Source organism: Bos indicus x Bos taurus, chromosome 3 (genome assembly GCF_003369695.1).
Source record: "Bos indicus x Bos taurus breed Angus x Brahman F1 hybrid chromosome 3, Bos_hybrid_MaternalHap_v2.0, whole genome shotgun sequence".
Classification (NCBI taxonomy): Eukaryota; Metazoa; Chordata; class Mammalia; order Artiodactyla; family Bovidae; genus Bos; species Bos indicus x Bos taurus.
In genome coordinates this window covers 101496598-101516414 of record NC_040078.1, presented here as the reverse complement: position 1 = coordinate 101516414, position 19817 = coordinate 101496598, and the positions used below count along the sequence as shown (strand labels likewise).

At 55.3% G+C, this 19817-nt stretch overlaps 1 protein-coding gene across 5 annotated transcripts in view; it reads left to right on the top strand.

Moving 5' to 3' along the window:
- Positions 1 to 19428, top strand: part of RNF220 (ring finger protein 220) — a 279041-nt gene extending 259613 nt beyond the window's left edge. For 3 of the 5 annotated variants that reach the window (XM_027537466.1, XM_027537465.1, XM_027537469.1), the window contains 10 exons: positions 401 to 443; positions 3681 to 3802; positions 4157 to 4289; positions 12355 to 12451; positions 12657 to 12743; positions 12882 to 12937; positions 13053 to 13131; positions 17368 to 17476; positions 17623 to 17697; positions 18450 to 19428. In XM_027537466.1, the coding sequence (XP_027393267.1) occupies positions 401 to 443; positions 3681 to 3802; positions 4157 to 4289; positions 12355 to 12451; positions 12657 to 12743; positions 12882 to 12937; positions 13053 to 13131; positions 17368 to 17476; positions 17623 to 17697; positions 18450 to 18521 (873 nt within the window). In that variant the 3' untranslated portion in view covers positions 18522 to 19428. The remainder of the gene's footprint in view (positions 1 to 400; positions 444 to 3680; positions 3803 to 4156; positions 4290 to 12354; positions 12452 to 12656; positions 12744 to 12881; positions 12938 to 13052; positions 13132 to 17367; positions 17477 to 17622; positions 17698 to 18449) is intronic. The other 2 variants (XM_027537468.1, XM_027537467.1) reach the window with 1 other exon arrangement.
- The last annotated feature ends 389 nt before the right edge of the window (positions 19429 to 19817 follow it).

The following is a 19817-nucleotide window of genomic DNA, read 5'->3' as shown; positions in this document are numbered from 1 at the left end:
CGCGCGACGGCGGCGGGTCACATGATCAAGGCCAACATGGCCGCCGCCGCCGCTGGGAGCTGAGGTGCCGCCGCCGCCGGGCAGCCGGGGGGAATCCGCCCGCATCGCCGCCCTCGCCGGCCGGGCGGCCGCGGGGCCCGGAGCGCCGGAGGCCGGGGCTGGGGCGGCACCGCGTGGCGGCCTCCGGGGCCCGCTAGAGCAGCCCCCGGCGGCTATGCCGAGGGCCCGGAGCGGCCGGCGGAGCAGGGGGGCCGGCGGGAGGGAGGAAGTAGGTTTGTTTACGGGCTGTTTGGGGCGGGGCAGGCCTGGACCAGGGTCCGGAGCTGGGGCGGGGGCTGGGATTCCCGGCCGCGCTGACGCTGTCTTCTCTTTTTTGCATCTGCCCGGGATTTTCTCCCAGACCTTCTTGCGAGTGCGAGCCAACCGGCAGACCCGACTGAATGGTGAGTCTTGCACAGCCCCTCCCTTCGCCCCACCCCCGGCCTCCTCCCTCCCTCACTGCCTGCAGCTCCTGGCTCGCCTGGGTCTCTTCAACGTTAGGGCCCGTTGGTTTCCTCGCAATCACAGCGCCTCAGTATGTGCCGACTGAGGCTGCCGCCCTCAGTTTCCCCATCTGTTTAATGGAGGTGATTGTTGCCAGCTCTTGCGTGAGCCTCTCTAGGCCTTGAAGAACCCTGGGGGGCAATAAGTGGCAGAGAATGAGGAACAAGCCACACAATTCCACTTGGGAGCTCCGCTTTGAATTTGCAAACTGCTGGGACCTCACTGTACAAGCCGGCAGGGCGCTGAGAATGTTTTTCTTCCAGTTTTTAATCAGTGCCCAGTCGTGTGAATACAGCCTCTCTGCTGAGACTTGACAATGCAGTGAGATCTGGAGTTCCCACGGCAACAGGAACTAACTCATCCCAGGGCTCTTTGAGTTATCACTCAGCCCACATTTCACAAAGGTGATCAGCGTGGGCTCAACAGCTCTTAGAGGCCTTGTCTGAAAGCACGCTGCGTATGCACTACCTGGCAGCCGCCCCCCCCCCCCCCCCTTTTTGGATTCAAACCTCTGGAGCATTCCTGTTTGCTGAACAAACTGGATGATCTAGTTTTTTGTGCTGACTAGGGTGTGGTATATCTGGGGGTTGGCAGTAAGGGGCTTGGGGGTCTCTGGACCAGCTGGTAAGGCCATCGATGTTCAAGATCCCCAGTTCCTGCCACTTGGTTTCTGCTGCCAGGCTGAGCCCCAGATTGGGAAAAGGAGAGCATTTATCATAGGCCGGCCCCATGTTAAGCGTCTTTATCATAACTGAGAGGGAGTGTTAACACTCGTTTTGTAGATGAGGAAACTGAGGCTGGGACAGGTGAAGTGGTTTTTTGAAAACCACACAGCTGGGATATAGCCGAGCCATGGTTTGAACCGGTTAACCCACTCTAGTATTCTTGCCTGGAGAATTCCATGGACAGAGGAACCTGATGGATTATATTATAGTGCATGGGGTTGCAAAGAGTCGGACAGACTGAGCGATAAACACACACCTACCTCCAAAGCCTGTGCTGCTTGGACCATGCCATGCTGCCTCCTTGGCAATACTTTGACTTTTCCTGATAGTGGAAGCTTCCAGGTAGGGAACACACTTTTCCCTATCATGCTTTAGTAAGCTTAGTTCAGGACTTAGAAGATGGATGGCAAGAAAATAAGCAAACCTGCCTTGCTTATTTGAGAATTTCCAGGTGATGCCCAGTCCATCAGGGTGCTTTCCTGGGACCACAAGGAGTTTTCTGGCATGGGTGGCTTGGGCGAGCAACGCATCCAGTGTCCTAGTTTCCTTGACAGTCCTGTGAGATTCACCTCTTTATTCAATTTATCAGTGTCTCTCATCGTCTCCTTCTTACCAGAGAGGCATTCCCTCCGGCTCTAGGCAGGTTAGGGGATGCACCTTTGTACCGGAGCATGGCTCCATACAGCCTTCTCGAACTCTCAGGGTCACTTGCTCAATGCCTTTCTGATACCTGGCATCCCTTCTCCACCCCAGCCCTGGCTGTAGAGTGTCAAGGTGGATTGAGCCTGAGATGCCAAGGGTTAGGGCAGTCAAGGTGCAAGAGTCTAGATCTTTGTCCACAAAATCAAGTGGGCACCAGAACATGGTCACACCTGTAGTGAGAGCAGCGGAAACAGAGGAGATGGGCCAGGCTGCAGGCCAAGGCTTCCCAAACTCCATGCTCAGTCCTTGTGAGATGGTGGCTTTCCTGTTGATTTGGCTCTTTCTAGGGCTGCTCTATTCTGGAGTAACTCCCTGCTTCAGGCCCTCAACAGGCAGGAGCTGGGGTTCCAAGTGCTCCCCTAGCACATTCACAGGATCCGTCTTTGTTGATACTGATCAGCTGGGGGCACTCTTGGGACAAGAGAGCCTTTGAAGCTATGGAGTAAGGCATGGTTTCCTCTCCTGCCTTTGCCACTTTTTAGCTACCTGGGCTACTGCCTGATTGAGCTTTAAGTATCTTTATCTGGAAAAATGCTTAATACAACCTGGTTTCCAGATATAGAATAAAATGAGCTTCCTTGTGTAAGGCAGTTAAATCTTACACACAGCTGAAGCTCTAAATTGTAACTTATCAACTGTCACCTGCATCACTGTTCACCAGTGTCTCACTCCCTAGCCTGCATTGATGAGCCTTCCACTAGGATCAGTATCCACGAGAAAGTTCTTTCTGGTCTTGCAGTGGGGAACCCTTCCTTCCTTGGCTGGCTCCACCCCCGCCCTAATCAGTCTGGTCTCCAAGGGGCTAGCTCTGCATCAAGGGAGGAGATAGAGGGAACAGAGTCCCTTGTTTTGACCCCTTCCTGCTTCAGTGACAGGAGGGCTGCAGAGAGGGATTAGTGAGCTAATTAGAAATGATTGCATCTCTCAGCATTAATTAGCAGTGCTGTGGGCTTGCAGTGTGCACTTTGGAATTGAGCCCCCTGTGGGACAGCATGGCAGGCAGCCCTCTGCCTCGGGGGCCTGCCAGCCCCTCTTCACTGATTAGAAATGATGGAACAGGTTCGGGTAGGCACGGTAAGGGCTACCCTCTCAGGATATTCTGGACTCTCTGACTAGACCCGCTGTACCTTTATGACTGGGCCTCGATCTCCTCTTCTGTAAAATGGGACCAGCGGACCTGAGAAAAATCCTCCCTGGGGTGATTCTATATAGGAGACTGAGGGCTGTACCTCGGGCCTGCTGGCCCAGGAACAAAATGGTTTTAACTGATAAGTGAACAGCTGGCCAAATCAGGCCCCTGGAGAGACCTTGGATTCTAGCCAAGAGGTGATCTCTAAAGTTGTGTGTCTTGACTCTAAAAAAGCCTGCGTTCTTGGCCTTCTGGGGAGATACCTAGTAAGTGCCAAGGGGAGCATCTTTGCTCACTGGACTCAGTTGAGCACCGCAGGTAGGCAGCTGTGGGTTGAGCTTGAGCCATCTGTGGCCAAAGAGTGGACACTCGGCTGGCCTAGCACCAGTCTCCTCCCCAGGCACTTGTGGCAGGGCCCAGACCGCAGAGGAGCTGAAGGTGCCGCGTAACGAGGGCGCAATTGGGCGTGAGCCAGAGGGCTAATGTCTGGGAGGAGGTCAGGATATCAGTCCCGCTGGGACCTTGGGAGCTCCAGTGACCGTCTGCCTGTTCTGTGCTTTGTTTTTGGTTTCTCCATGCAGCTCGGATTGGGAAAATGAAACGGAGGAAGCAAGATGAAGGGCAGGTATGTCCCCTGTGCAGCCGCCCCCTGGCAGGATCGGAGCAGGAGATGAGTAGGCATGTGGAGCATTGCCTTTCTAAGGTAGAGGGGCCATCACCACCTACCCCGCCCCCTTCCCCTGACACTAGCCGCTGACTGCCTCCAATCTCTGGGCTGTTGGGGTCTCCACGTGGTCTCAGCAGCTGCTTCTTCTCTGTTCTTTGCCCTCTTCCTTTGCTTTCACTCTCCCACTCCTCCCCTGGGGCTCCAGTGGAAAATTATTGGGAAAAAGCCCAGGTCTTTGATCTCTCAATTGGTTTACTTCCAAGGAGCCCTAGAGCCGGGGGCCTGTGGGGCACACTGCAGCTGGGGGCCTGGGCTGTGCCTTCCTCGCAGGCCCTGGGGAGCAGGTAGGGACGGCCTGGGACCCGCATGATCCTGCTCTGCTCTTCACAGAGGGAAGGCTCCTGCATGGCTGAGGACGATGCCGCGGACATCGAGCATGAGAACAGCAACCGCTTTGAGGAGTATGAGTGGTGCGGGCAGAAGCGGATACGGGCCACCACTCTCCTGGAAGGTGGTTTCCGAGGTACAAGCAGCCAACACCTAGGCAGTGGCACTGTGGCGGCCAGGCCTCTGCTGGGTAGCCATCTGTGGGAGCCAAGAGGCCAGGGCTGGTGGCTGGTCATCCATTCGGCCACGTGGGAACTGCTGCTGGCAGGGCTTCTTTGTGACCGTGCTGCCTGCCTGTGATGTGCATATTAAAATGGATGTATTTGGGTGGGGAAATGGAATTGTGAGGCTGCAAGCTAGGAGTGACGAGGGGGGCTCTCCGCCTCGGGTGATGCATTGAAGGTGACAGCCAAGCCGCGTTAGCACCTGCATAAAATATTAAAGGGACGGTTATGCATTTATCACTCCATCCCTCTTAAGGCTGATAAATGAGAATCCAGCAACCTGCTGTACACCTCCAGCACTGGGGGCCCCGAGGGCTTCCAGGCAAACACATTGGATTTTCTTCCTCCTCCTCCTCGGCCCCACGTCAGGGAAATCAGTTACAGAGGAGAGAGTGAGTTATGGCAAAATTTGACCTCCCATGAGCTTCATTGGTGAATCTAATTTTAGCTGTGATCCCATCCCTTCTCCCTGGGCGCCCTTTGCCCTGAAGCAAGAGGGGCCTATGCCCAGCTGCTCCTGCTTCCCTTGGGCTCGCTGCAGAGGGCTCTGCAGGGACCTCCCCAGCTCCACTGCCCACCTGGATCCTTGGAGACACATGGTTTGGCCCAATGGAAGTCCCCCACCTCCACCAGGTTAAATAGACTGGTAGGAACCCAAGATCCGTGTCCTCTTGTTGATGCTTCCTGCCTTGGGCAGGATGAAGGGGGAGCTGTCTTGCCTCCCAGCCTCTAGCTCATCGCTCTTCCTGTGCACAAGCACAGCTGGCACTGCAGCTTGTGGTCATTAAGTGAGCCAATCTGCTTCCCATCTGCCTCCAGTTCTCTGGGCAACACCCTTGGGAGTAGTGCTGTGTCTGGTCCCTTGGGAATATCGCGGCTGAGAGGAGGGTCTCTGCCTCACTGAGGCTACGCTTCTAGGGCTGGTGATGAGAAGTGGTCCCTACAGTGCCGTCCAAGGCAGACTGGCCACATGAAGAGGCCATAAGCCCAGGTGTGGCATTATGCCTCGGGTCTTCTCTCACATTGGCAAAATGTAAATGAGAAAGGTTAATCAGACCAAACTGAGGACTGAGCTAGAGAATGTCCATTTGCTATTTCCCTCTGGTCCTGTCCTAGAGTGTCTAGGCCCAAAGAGCCCCAAAGCCAGGGATCCTGTGACTGTACTCACAGGTGTCCCTGGCCAGTTCTGGGATCCCGCTCTGGGTTCGCTCTGTTGGTGGCTGCAGGTTTTCATGTCTTCCATTGCTGTGGCAACTTCTTGGTCAGGTTACTTGGCCCAGAACTGGACCTGATGGCTTCTGGGCTCCAGACAAGGCTTAGGAAGATGAAGCCGCATGGGGCCTGCGCATACGACCATGGATTTCCCAGGCCCTGGGACCTACTTGCAGAGTGGGTGTGAGGGGCTCTTCAGCCCTGGGCGGGTGTCAGTTTTCCCTGAGTGTTTACACGGTGAGGTTGTTCCTTTCAAGAATTCCTGAGAGGAGTTCAAAGCGGGGTTTTTCTTTGAGCGATTTGGAGAGCGAGAATGAGAGTGAGACTTGAAGAGGGAACAGGGGCCGGAGGTACCTTTATCTGCAGAGAATTGCTCCGGCTTTCCTGATAGAAGCTGCTGCCGCCTCTTAAACAGCTTAGTGCAGTCAAAAGACAGACAGACTTGAAAGGCTGTTTTACAGCGAGATCAGCAGGGGCCACGAGGCAGAGAGCAGGGCGCAGTGGAGCGGAGGAGGCTGAGGCTCCTCGGTAGGGGGTGCTATCAAAGGAGGCCCTGGCTGATCCTGACCGCCTCTGCCCCTGAAACCTTGTCTGCAGAAGCTGGCCATCTGTCAGTCTACCCGTCTTGGCCAGGACCGAGAGGCCCCAACTCTTGGGGGGTTGGGTGTGGCCCCGCCAGGCGGCCTGGTGTCAGTGCAGCGCATTGATCGCCCGCCGGGCGGGCTGGGCCGCAAGCCGGGCAGCGCGTGCTTAATGTGATTGAAAGGCAGTTAAAATGGCGGTGACCTTTTCAGGAGGAATTAGATTGCCTGCCAAGACCGGTTAGAGGGAGTGATAACGCCGGTTGAAGAAGCTGCCCGGCCAACTTCAGAGAGAGGGAGCAGAGGCAAGATGAGCAGGCGAGCAGCGAGGCCCATTTAAGCCGCACTGTGCGTGCTGACAGAACAGAGATTGCTGTCCTTGTTAGATATGAAAGAATTGAAGAATTGCACATAAGTTCCTGTATCTGATCATCACCTGTTCCTCCTCCCAGACCAGGGCCCCTTAGTCATCCTCAGCATGTCTTCCCACCAGGCCCAATGGGGGCTAGTCTGGTGGAGCAGATGAGTTCCTTTGAATGTAATGTGCCGTGGAGCCAATGAACAAGCAGGGATTTTTGGTGGGACACTTGACTGAGGAGAATAGGCCTTGGAGATGGGACCTTTGATTACTGAGACCCTGAGAGGTCAGGCCTGGGAGGGCTTGGAGTTGGTATTATAGGACCGAATGAAGGATCAGACAGAACAGGTAAGGACTGGAATAGGTCCAGGTAGACGTGGATTTTCAAGAGCCTAAAAGAAGAGATACTGAAAGGTTTCAAGAGAGTGGTTTGAAAGAAACGTTTGTTTAGGAAGCGTGGTGGTCTTCTCAGTTCTAGGGGACACCCTGGGCTGTGTGCGTGAGCTGCGGGTTGTCCTCTCTGAACCTTGGGTTTGCTAGCCTGCTGGTGCTGTTTCTCCCCACTCAGTTATAATTGCATAAAGGGCGGCGCATAGACCATAGTGCTTCACCAACATCTCCCTAAAAGAGTTCAGCATTAGGCGGAGAAAAGACGCTCTTCAGACACCCCATGCCAGCCCTGGGCAGAGCAAGGGGCCTCTAGGTTGGGCCACAGTGGGAACCAATTATACAGCCCCTGGGGACAAAGGAGGTGTGTGACGAAGGAGCCCGGCTTTCCTCATTGCCTATCTCCAACTCCTGGTCTCGGACAAGAGACTTGTGATAGGAGCCTTGATCCTTCCCCTGTCTTGTTTGCCGGTGAATGTTCACTTAGCTGGATTAGGGGAGCCTGGAGCTCATTATCTCTGGGATGCACAGGCTGGAGAGAGGACATGGAACGGTTGGCTTCAGGTGACGTGACAGTGATGCAGTGGGCATTTGGGTAACAAGGTGGAGAGATTTCCCAGGAGGCGACAGGAAGTGGAAGGTGCTGCAGCTCAATCTTTGAGCCCTGGAAGGAAATGCGTCCCTGGAATCCAGCATTGAGCCCCTTTGAATCAAACAGGTAGAAGGGTAGAGACAGGGACGCTACTAAGAGAACCCGACGTCCAGGCCTCTATCCTGCCCCGATCTTCGCCTAGGGGTTGCATCTTACTTGAGTACTTGCCTTGGATTTAGACTGGCTCCATGTGGCCTGGAATGAGATGCCATGGAGAGGAAAGGTGGGGCAGCTATGGTGCAGATCTGTTAACTGGCTGTTGCTTGGTAAAACTTCAATGCCAGATTGTGGGTCAAGGGGTTGAGAGATATTGTGAGTCCAGGGCCGGGAGAAATTGGCCTGGCCTTAGCTGCTGCCTCCTTCTGCATGTTGATTTCCTAAAGATGGGAGCCCCAGATTCTCAAAATGTCCCCCAGGGAGCCCTGCTGCCTGGTACAGTCAGTGACAGGTGCTGGAACAGCCAACTGCCAGAGGCAGTCTTGGAATGGAGTGTGTCCAGGCTGCTGCTTTCTACCTCCTTACCACCCTGAGTTAGAGCTTGTTTGGTGGGAGGAGCAAGGAGCAGGGCACCTTCTGTCCCCTGTGGCAACTGACGGGGATTTAATCGCCTTTTGGAAACACAATTGTTAAGCCGGGACAGAGGGAGTACAGGCAGAAGGAGCAAGTATCAATGGTTTTAAACGGCGTCTGTCTCTCTGCGCCTCTCCTGACGTGAGGCAGTGAAACGCGTTATCGAGGAGGCCCGGAAAGTGGCTAAGTGCGTTTGACACACGCCAACTCCCTGCCTCCACACTGGATAATTGCATTGTCAACTGTTCAGCGAGGTGGCAGGTGACACTGCAGGCCGATTGATTGTCCCGCATCGCAGCTCCCCAGACTGTCAGCTCCCCAATCGATGGCGTTTACACAAGACACCGTAACTGCATCTGTAACTAATTCCAGTGTAAAACTCTCCGGAAGCTGCTGCTGCGCACCCCCGCTTCTCCCCTCCTCTGGAGAGCACGGGCCTCTGGAGGCCCCAGGATGCCTTTCTCCCTGGGCTTTGGTTTTGTTGGGAACAGCAGGTGAGGAAATCGATGGCTCCTTTTTTGTGGTTTCAAGTTCCAGGACGTTACTGCCCCTAGTCAGTGGGCATCTCCAGTTTCACAATCGATCATCTGATCAATTGATCAAATTAACGCTGATTTTTTTTTCCTTCTCTCTTTGCGATGACCCAAGAAGAAATGAGTTTATGAGAGATGGGTCATTTTTATAAAATTTAGGCTTTGCTTATCATTTATGAACTTAACCCTCTCCCTCTCTATTGCTAAGTATCCACTTGGAGGGAAGAGGTGTTTTTTGAACTGCCTGCCCTCCCTAGACCAGGCCCCCACTGCTGAGCATCACTGATCATCAGGGTTAGTCTGCCTGTGGACAGCACCCAGCCCTTCATGGGTCTGAGCCACAACAAGGGGACTCCCCGGTGACTGAAGAGTGTTTTGGGTCATCTTGCGGGGTCTGAAGGCAGTCCCTGCTCTGGATAGTAACAGCAGGCGTGGCAGCTTGCCTGTTACTCTGGAGCTTCACAGAGCAGGAGCCAGAGGCTTGGGAAGGCGTTCTCTGTGCCATCTTGCTTCTGAGTACTGGCTTGGGATATTCCAGCAGCTGAGAACATAAAATGACTGTGGAGCCTTCTCAAAGTATGTGTGGGAGGGGGGCCGGTTGGCGGGGGCCCTGTCTGCATAAAATGGCTTTATGGCCGTTTCTTTTTATTATGATTCTGCCAGAAGTCAGCAAGTGACATTTCATTAAGAAAATAAAGTTTAATGTGCTGGGAAGGAGGTTGGAGTTGGCTGGGGCAGCACAGGAGTGAAATTGGCAGTGGCAGCCTGTTCTGAACACCTGAGGGGTAGGGAGAGGCTCCCAGCATCTGTCTGCTGGAGGGGGGGATCAGGGTCAGAGTCAGCTGCTCTGGCCAAAGGCAGGCCTTTTCCTTGGCAAACAAGATGTGTCGTGCTCTCCATCCTGTCAGTGTGGTTGGAGAAGAAGGAGATTGTTGCCCACTTGAGAGATGGGGTCTGAGAGGTGAGGTTGTGGCCAGAGAGGTTTCTGCAGGCCACCAGCTGATCAGGCCTGGACCTGCCTCTGGCACAGGGCTCCCAGCACCTAACAGCAGCACCGTTGGCATTTAGCCATCACTGCTCGGGGGTGTTATGTGGCAGCTGTGGTGGGCTTGGCCAGCTCTGTGCTGGGTGATGCTTAGATCACAGACTTAGGGTTTAATCTGGTGAGCAGCAGTGACAATACGTGGTCCTACATGTGACTTTGGAGTGTACAGGAGCCTGGGTGGGCACCACGGAAGGGGCCCCTTTGTAGAAATATCTAGGGAAGTCTCATCTGTACTCAGCACCTTGAGCGTGGGAATCAGATCAGGAAACAACGTCCTCAGTGTCAAGCCAAGCGGAGGATGAGTTCAATGAAGTCTGAGAGAATGGTGAAGCAAGTTCATTCAGGAAGTATTTAAAGAGCAACTACTATGTGCAGGTACCAGGAATAAAAGGCATGATTGAGACGAGTCAGACTGGCAGAATGAGCGGGAATGTGTTCTGTAGACCAAGAGGGAGACCTTTCTAGGCAGAGAGAACAGGAAGTACAAAGGCCTAGGGGCGTGAGAAAACACACAGGCCCTGGGAACCAAAATAGCTGTGTTCCACCAGACTACAGAGACCTGGTCCAGGCCTGGCAGGCAATGAGACTGCAGAGATAAAGACTTCCGGCCACTGGGCTGCTTTACGTGTGGAGAAGCCTGGACTTTTCCTGGCACTTTGGGAGTGCCTCGTTTTCTCAGGTTTGCCATGGGAGCCATACTGGGCTGAGGAGTGGTGCTAGGATTCTCGGCTTTGCTTCTCACTCACCCACAAGGCAGGGCTGGGCAGGGTCTGGCCAAGCTGGAAGATGTGAGGCTGACTGCTGAGCTGCGTGCACTTGGGGGAGGGGGGTTGGCAGGGCTCGAGGGGCGCAGGCTCTAAGTGAACCTGATGGCTACATTCTGATTGATGGCGGAGTTTGTCTCCCAAACTGTCAGAGGGTTTATAGAGGTGCCACTCACCCACAAGGTGGGAATTGCTTGTCAGGACACTTGGCTGTGAATAGGAGACAGAGCTGTAACTTGGTGTTTTCTCAGCTTAATGGCCCTGCTGCTGACCCGCCTGCTGCCTTGAGTTTGTTTGTGCCTCATGTGGAGGGCAGATGAGAACAGCGGGCAGGGGTGGGCCTGGGCAGCACCTGTTAGCTCTCTGTTTCCCTGGTGCTGCTTGCTTCTGGGACGGGTGGGCGCGTTGTGAGACCAGAAACCAGAGGCGTAGGATAGAGAAGGATCAGGAGAAAGTGCTTTTGAAACGGGCTTGAATGATGGAGAACATTCCAGATGGAGAGACAGCATGAGCCAGACAGACAGGGTGACATTGGAGGTGGAGTAAGTCTGTCCGTGTATGTGGGACTTAGGGAGCGAAATGAGAGAAGGTGAAGAAGTGGGAGCATCCAGAGTGTAGCAAGTCTGGCTTAAGAGTAGGAATTGGTTGCGGGCACAGTGAGGAGCCGCAGGCAGTGTTGGAGCAGGGAAAAGAAGGGTCAGGACTCTATGGCAACAGGACGAAGCAATAGATGAGAGGCTTGGCAACCCACTACAAGCCTGTTGCCTTCGTGAATGTGTAAGACCCTGAAAGTGGAAGAATGGACAAGAAATTTCCGAGATCATTGAGCAGAACTCTGAGCTGCTTTGCATCGATGCCACTCACCCCAGATCCCGTCGCTTTCAGTCCTTTGTGTCCCCAGCAGGGATCCTGCACTGGCTCGTGCGATGTGGTCCGAGACCAGAACCACTGGGAGAAGGCAGGGGCAGGGAGGGAGAAGTTGCTTTGTGGTCCCTGGCCCCGGGCTATCAGGAAGGGTGGTTCTGGGAGTCCGAACACAAGGCAGGTGAGTGGGCCTGGGGCAGATTGAGCAGCTCAGCCCCTTGCATCACCACCACCCCTCCCACTACTGGCCGAGAGTCTGCCTGTTGCTGTGCCAGATACACCTTGGTGGGGTCACTGCCTGCCCCGCCCTCGGCCCTGCCTCCGCCCAGCCGGGTTGCCTCCGGGGACTGCTCTGAGAAGCAGGTGTGCATGCCTGTCCTCCCTCGGCTGTCCCTTCTTAATCCCTTTATAACTGCACTTGTCCAGGAATCTGGGCTGAGTGAGGTGGGGATGAATAATTAATGTCAGGCGCTTCAGACACCAAATATTTGAACAGCTGCCTGGTGTTTTTGCTGGCAAGGACCTGCCGGCCAAAATCAGGACATTGGCTGAGGGTTCCGCTGTATGGCTCTGACAGGCCTTTGCCAGCCTACTCTCCCCCGGGTAGACTTGCCAGGCTGGACCATGGGGCACGGGATGCCCAGGTCCTGGGTTGGGGTGGCCTTGTAGACCTGTCTGTCCTCTTCCTACTCTTCTTAGATGTGGAAGGCGGGTGGACAGCAGGCCTAGACTAGGTGTCTCCTGAGGACTTGACATAATGTATGAATGGGCTGGTTTATGAGCAGAGACCACTTGGAGCAGCAGGCAGTGCAGGAAAGGCTAAGGTATGCAGAGTGAAAAAGAACTGTAATGTCAGAATCAAGAGCACCCAAGTGCTCTCTATTCCCCAAGCCCAAGTTTCTGCCAGGCCTTACCTAGCCCCAAACCTGACCCCTACCTTAGGGAACAGAAGGGGGATCCTTGGCCTTGTCTTGCTGGCCCCTGGCCCTCCTCACACCCTGCCTCCCACAGGCTCTGGCTTCGTCATGTGCAGCGGCAAGGAGAATCCGGACAGTGACGCTGACTTGGATGTGGATGGGGATGACACTCTGGAATATGGGAAGCCACAGTATCCTTGGGGCACTGCGGGACAAGGCGGGACTGGTGGGACAGGCCAAAGGGAATAAGGAAAGCCACAAGCACCTCCAGTCACTCATCCACCCCAAAACCCCCAGGGTCAGTGTCTTAGCTTGGGCCAGGGGCAGCCCTCCTGGGGATTCAACCCTCACGGCCCACCACAAACTAGGATCCATTATCCTTGACCACCTTGCCAGATACACGGAGGCCGATGTCATCCCCTGCACAGGCGAGGAGCCTGGCGAAGCCAAGGAGAGAGAGGCACTGCGGGGTGCAGTCCTAAAGCAAGTGTGGGCACAGGGTTGGGCGGGTGGGAGAAAGGGAAGGGAGGCCCTGGGGCGGGGGTCCACCCGGTGCCCGCCCTCCGGGCTGTCCTGCCTGCCTTCGGGGCTCACTTTGTCCTTCCTCTTTCCTTTCTCTAGTGGTGGCCCTCCTAGCACACGCATCACACCTGAGTTCTCTAAATGGGCCAGTGATGGTAAGTCCTGACCCAGGTTAGCAGGGGCCGAGGTGGGTGGTGACTGACTCAAGCCCAATCCTTCACCTGTGCTGCCCATCTGGCCAGAGTGTGAGTCCCCTCTCTGTCCCTGCAGAGATGCCATCTACCAGCAACGGCGAGAGCAGCAAACAGGAGGCCATGCAGAAGACCTGCAAGAACAGCGACATTGAGAAGTGAGTGGCCCGAGGGAGACCAACCCCGGGGACCACAGCGCAGTGGGAGGGAGGGGGCCCTTCGCTAACAGGAAGGCCTGCTGCCCTGGCACACAGCTGGCAGTGGGGCCCAGCTGGTGCTGAGCATGACTCTCTGAATTGATCACTAGGCCCCGGCCCCGGGAGCCTTGGTGGAGGGAGGAGCAGGCGGCCTGCCTGCTGCAGGGGTCTCCGCCCGGGGAATGTGATGTATGGCCGCCCAGCCCAGCCGGCACACTTGATTCATCTCCAGTTTCTGTTTCTTAATCGGGAGCTAAATTGGTTTCATTTTTCTTGTCCCGGGTGGCGCTTGCAGTGTGGGTTTTAGGCAGGAGTATTGGGTCTCATCACTTCTGGTAGGAGTTTTTGGCCCACATTCTCTGGCAGGGGAAAAGAAGATCCGTTAGCACTTCCCCCAAGGTGGGGCCACGCCTGGCCTGGATCCCCAGGAGCCACCAGGATTTGAAAGCAGCAGCACACCTTACTGCCTTTCCAGAAGCCCAGGCAGCCCAGTCCTGGCCCCAGGAGGTGGCATTGTCCAGTTCTGGCTGCCTGGAGCTGCGCTGCTGTTGGCCATTGCCTAACTCCTCACACCTGCCCCTCCCTCCTCTGAAGGCTAGGTTGCCCGGGGTTAAAAGGCAGCCTCTTCATTCCAGGGCCAGTGTTCCATCTTGCCTTCTGCCGGGAGAGTGGATTGCAGGCCAGTGCAGGGCCGGGTCGGCGGCCCAGGGTCACCTCCCATTTGTTTCCCTCCATTTTGTGTTGTCATAAATTCATTCCAGCCCGTTGTGGTTGATCAGTTTATCTCGGCCAGGGCCGCGAGTGCTGCTGGCATGATGTATGGGCCGCGGCGCAGGGCCCGGCTGCCCATGAATCACCGCAGCTGCTCCGTGTCAGCGCCGGAGCGGGCCGCACGGGTTCGGTGCAACCAGCTTGGGGGGAGAGGAATGACGTATGGATGTTTATTTAATAATTCTCTCCTACTCCAGCTGAGCGGGGCGGGCGGGGCTGTAAGGGGCGCCCACCCTCATCTGGAGGGGCTGCTCATAAATCAGAAAGACAAGATCATTAATCAGGGATGGCGCCGGAGGGGGAGGTGGGGGCCAGAGCCAGTGGCCATCCAGTGGTCCTACCCCACTGAGGGCTGGGGGAGCTGGGCTTTCTGTCCCACCTGTGTGAGCACGAGCACCAGTGGGCGGAGCCCTCGGGGATGAGCTGGAGGCGGGCTCAGTCATGTGCAGAGATCTCTGATGGGTCTGGCCCTTCAGTCCCCATGACGTCTCTCTTTCCCAGATATGTTATGGGTTCCCGTCCTGGATCTTTTTCACATCCAGGGGAAGGAGAAACACAGGCTGCATGGCTTCTTCCAAAGAAATTCTCCACCCCATGCCTTCAAGGGGCTCTGGAATAGCTCACAACCTCCCTGGATCAGGGGCCTGGAGGATTGGGTGTTTCACTAGAGCAAAGAGTAAAGGCCAGTTATGTGCTGAGCAGATCCACCATGGGGATGGAGTGGCCTTGGAGATGGGAGTGGGAAATGGCTCTTCTGGACTCATGGCTTTTGCCTTCCCAGCTCCAGCTCGTTCTCTGGTTTAGGGTTTTCGAGTTAGTTTTCTACTCTGGGGTAGGCTGCCCCCAGTTCCAGGCCTTGGTTTCCCAATCATTGAAGTAACCACACAGGATCAGCCTGGTTCTTGGAGAGGAAGGAAGCACAGCTACCCATCCTTGTCTCCTTGCCAGGAACATACCAGCAATCCAGATGGGGGTGGCACATACAGCATTGGGCAAAATGCCAGGGGGAGGACTCAGCTGTGCAAGTGCGTGTGAAGAAGGAGAGTGTGGTAAAGGCTTTCCAGAGCTGGAAAGCTGAAGGGATGCTCCCAGGAAACCCACCAGTGCCAGAAGGAGTTGTAGTCAGAGCCTTCCTCAGGTTGCTTGGAGAGAGGCAAGGCAGAGAGAGCCATGGACTGCTGGAGTGATGGATCTGGAGCATCTCTGATACAGGGATACAGCCATCAGGGAGACCTGCTGGTGCCCCTTTAAGACAGAACGGTCAGAGATCAGAGTTTGCCGCTACCCATTAAGTGTTTCCCACCATCCTCCACATGCCCCCTGTTACACCTATGCCCAGCAGGGACAGACTGCCTGGAAGCTTTCGGGCTTTCTGGCCCCACTGCCCCCCAAGGCTGGCAAGACAGACCACCCCCTAGGAGATGGCCCTAGCACACACACCGCCCTTGTGATTCTACCTCAGCTGACTGAATACACCTTCTAAACCTTAGCTCTTACCCTTTACAGCCCTCCTCCAATATCCTCAACTTCTTCCTGCAAATCGAGTGTAAGATAAACTTCCCTTTCTGATTGTGGCATCTGGGGTTGTCTTGGACACTGGGTTCCGTGTAGCAACCTTCTGCTTGTCCACAAGTGAGCCTTCCAGGCAGATGGGGCCAGGGGCCCTTGCCCTTGGTTCCCACTGTTTTCTCAGCCTGGAGGCCTATCTCCTGGTTGTAGCCAGTGTAGAGTAACAGCTATTCACACTGTTACTGGTTGATTCCAGAATCAGTCTGCCGGGGTTTGAATCCCATCTCCCCCACTCTGCGTGAACCTTGGGTAGTCTACTATGTTTCTGTGCTTTTGTTTTTGCTGAGTTGTGTCTGAGTCTGCATCCCATGGACTCTAGCGTGCCGGACTCCTCTGTCCTGTACTGTCTTCCAGACCATGGCCATTGAGTCAGTGATGCTATCTAAAAGTCTCTGCCTCCCCTTTCTCCTTTTGCTTTAGTCTTTCCCAGTGTTCCTTCATATATAAAATGGGAGCATTAGGATCTCCCCATGGAGTTTTTGTGAGGTGTAAATAAGATAATAATTTTTAATCTCTCAGTAAAATTCCTGGCATTTAGTAAGTGTTTAATAAATTTTAGCTCTTTTATTTGTATTATGTCATTATTCCCTGAAGCTCATCTCCAGTACCATCTTTTCTACTCCTCCAGGAAACATTCCTCCCCCTCTGAGCTCCTCTGGGTTCTGTTGACTTGTTTTAGGAGTGGTGGGAAAGATCACTCCTTAGAATTGTCTGAGCTGTTCCCTGTTCAGTATTGTAGCTCAGAGAGTTCAGGAAGTTGCAGGGCTTGTGCAGGGATTGGACAACAGGTGAGGACCACCAGGACATCTGACATGCCAAGGAAGAAACAGCTAGGAGCCGTTGATGTAGGCCAGGCCTCCAGCCCAGGGACCTCGATTATGTGGGCCTCCTCAGATCCCCATCTCTCAGTCTCCCTGGGGGTTAGACCAGCTGTTCCTTCAGCAGGTGTTTACTTATACTCCCCTGCCTGGAGTGGGGCTGCTGTCCAGAGTCAGCATTGGTGGAGTGATCATCTTGCCCTCAGGGAAGCGAGTCTGGCAGAGGAGACAGGCATTTGCAGTTGTACCGCTGTAGTGAAGTCCAGCACAGGGGCTGGAAGAGCACAAAATGGGGAGCCCCACCAATGGTACTGGCCGAGGCTTGGAAAATGTTTCTGGGAGGAGGTGGGAGCTAGGCCTGAATGATGAGATGGAACTAGAGAGTTAGGAGGTGGGGTGACCCAGAAGAAGCAGAAAGTACTTGAGAAGCCAATGGAGTGAAAGATGGTGGAGCATGTGGAAGAACTCTGGCATTGGACGTGGATGGAACGCAAAGCACGTGGCAGGGCGCTGAGGCGTGGCTGGTGGGGGCAGGCCAAAGAGGCCCTCGTAAGCTTGTAGGAGTTTGCTAGAGCTTTACTCTGAGGTGGATGCTGAAATGTTGGAAATGTCAGTAGAAGTGGTCGGTCTTGCAGAATTGGAGGTGCCAGAAAGATGGGGACTGGAGGCAGAGGGACCATCCAGGTTGGTGTAACGCAGTCATGAGCACTCAACTAGGGGTGGCAGCGTGGAAAGGAGTGGATGCCAAGGATGCGAGGAGCTGGATGTCAGGGGTGACTGGGAATGAGGAGTTTCGAGAATGGTTCCCAGGTGTCTGGTTTAGAAATTCACCAGGATGGAGGTGCAGGAGCAAGGCGGGTGAGGGGCGCAGGTCTGGAATGTGGAGTTTGTGGATCTAGGATGTGAGTGGGATCGGGGAGCAGGGAGGTCTAAGAGACATGGGTACATGTGGTTCTGGAGTCCAAGGAAGGTGTGGGCTGGAGGTTCAAATTAGAGATGCCAGCCTGCTGCCTGCGCAACTGTGCCATCCTCCTTACAGAATCACCGAAGATTCAGCTGTGACTACGTTTGAGGCCCTGAAAGCTCGGGTCAGGGAACTTGAACGGCAGCTATCTCGTGGGGACCGTTACAAATGCCTCATCTGCATGGTGAGAGGAAGGGAACCTCGCGTGTCCCTGCTTGGGCCTCAGTGCTCCCTGGGGGTTGGAGAGGGTCTCTGCCCCGTGAGCTGGGCCCTTCAGAGGGTGGGACACCTCAGAGTGACCCCTCCCTTCTCTGCCCATCTTCTCCCTAGGACTCATACTCGATGCCCCTGACATCCATCCAGTGTTGGCATGTGCACTGTGAGGAGTGCTGGCTACGGACCCTGGTGAAGTGGTCTGGGGGTTGGGAGTGGGTAGCCTTTTGGGGTTGCTGCCCAGATGTCCATGCTTATGCTTGAGCCTGCCTGGGGGGTTGGAAGAGCAAGGAGCAGGCGGAGCAGAAGCACAGACCACAGCCTGAATCCAGGATATTCATCCCCCAGCTCATGAGCCTCTCCCCTCCCCCACACCAGGTTTATCCAGTTCTCCCCAGCCATGGGGTCTCTGCTCCCTTCCCCAGCCCCCACCCTGGAGGGCCCCGTGTTACACATAGCAGTGAGATCCCCAGTCAGGAGGAGGCTGGGTGTGGGTAAGCAGGACCAGGGCCTCAGCCCCTCCCCCTCCCATTACTAAGCTCCTTCTGCTCCTGCCCCTGTTCTTCACTCAGGAGCAGCCATTAAAATGTCGCCCGGAGACAGCAATAAAAGGCCCGGACGTGGGCTCTGTGTCCTGATCAAAGGCCGCGTGTAATCTCGTTAGGGCCTCGGCAGCCACAGCTGGACCCAGCCTTGTTCTCATTACCGGGGCTCCCGCTGCGGGCCGAGCCAGGCGGTTTGATCCTGGCATCCCCCCAACACAGGAGCGTGCCTGCCTGCTCACAGAGGCTGCCCAGGTCTCCCCAGCCCTCGCGGACAGGACCAGTCCAAAGTCCCGGCACACACGGGTGCAGGGAGACATGGCTGCAGGCCCGGGTGCACACGATCAAATATGTGGCCGGGGTTTAACCAGAGGGCCTGCCCCCGCCCCCTTCTCCCCGCAGGGCGCCAAGAAGCTCTGCCCCCAGTGCAACACCATCACAGCGCCTGGAGACCTGCGGAGAATCTACTTGTGAGCCGGCCACCCCAAGCAGGCCTTGCCTCAAGCGCCCAGCCTGCCCCGCCTGCGACGAGACGCCCCCTTGTACATACTTGCACACAGGTTCCCCATGTACATACATGCACACACACGAACACGCACACACGCACACAGAGGACTCTGGAGCCAGAATGGAGGCTGAGGCCCAGGCCCTGCCTGCTGGCTCCCACCAAGACTGGGGACCATACCTGTTCTGGGTTCTGTTCCCAGGGTGGGGCAGGGAGGTGGGGGTGGGGGGAGTATTGTCAAGCAAGGCTCCTGAGATCCAGCCCCCAGACGGACAGACATGCAAACACCAGACTGAAGCACATGTAATATAGACTGTGTATGTTTACAATGTTGTGTATAAATGGGACAGCTCCCCGCCCTCTGCCCTTTCTCCTTCCCTCTGGTTGTATGATTTTCTTTTTGTTAAGAAGGCCTGGAGGCAGCGCCTCCTTGAGGGCTGGCTGGGGGCTCGGCCCATCCGCCTCGGGTGCCTGCCTCACCCCTCCCTGGTCCCTTCCCTCTCCCATGTGCTCGCTGTTCAGTGGTGTATATTTCTTCTCCCAGACGTGGGGCATGTGCCCCAAGGGAAGTGATCCTCTCCTTAGTCTTAGCTCCTGGGGCTCTTGGTAAGGAGTTGGGGGAGGGGGGAGGCACAGGCGTGGGAACCGAGCTGAAGCAGGGGCTAAGACTGGGCTGGACAAGTGTGCTTCTGGCTCCCCAGCCTTCCACAGAGAACCTTTCCTGGGATTAGAGCTGCTCTTCCTGGGAAAAGTGTGGTCTCCCCTGCCCTCCTGTGGGCCCCATGGTGTGATGCTGTGTCTGTATATTCTATACAAAGGTACTTGTCCTTTCCCTTTGTAAACTACATTGACATGGATTAAACCAGTATAAACAGCTGCTGTTTCTGTGTATGTGTACAGGGAGGGGAAGATGATGGGGTGGTAGGAACACAGGCAGTTAAGGGGTTAATTCCTGGCAGCCATGTGGGGAAAAGGACTTGGCTATGGCTTTGTAAAGCAGTGTGGGGTCAGTCTGCTCAGGGGCCCTGGAGCTCTTGTCGAGTGGGGGGTGGGGCCAGGACCTGGACTCCTGACTATTGATGGGTAGGGGCTCCAGGTTAATTCCTTATCGATGCAGAATCGTCAGCTCATTAATCACAGGAGAGGTCAGAGCTTGGGGGTACCGAGGGGATGCAAGCTCTATCCCCTGGTCTAGGGCTGGAACAGGCTGTAAGCTCAAGTGAAAACATAATCCCCAAACCTCTGTGTCTTTCTAGTTCTTTGAA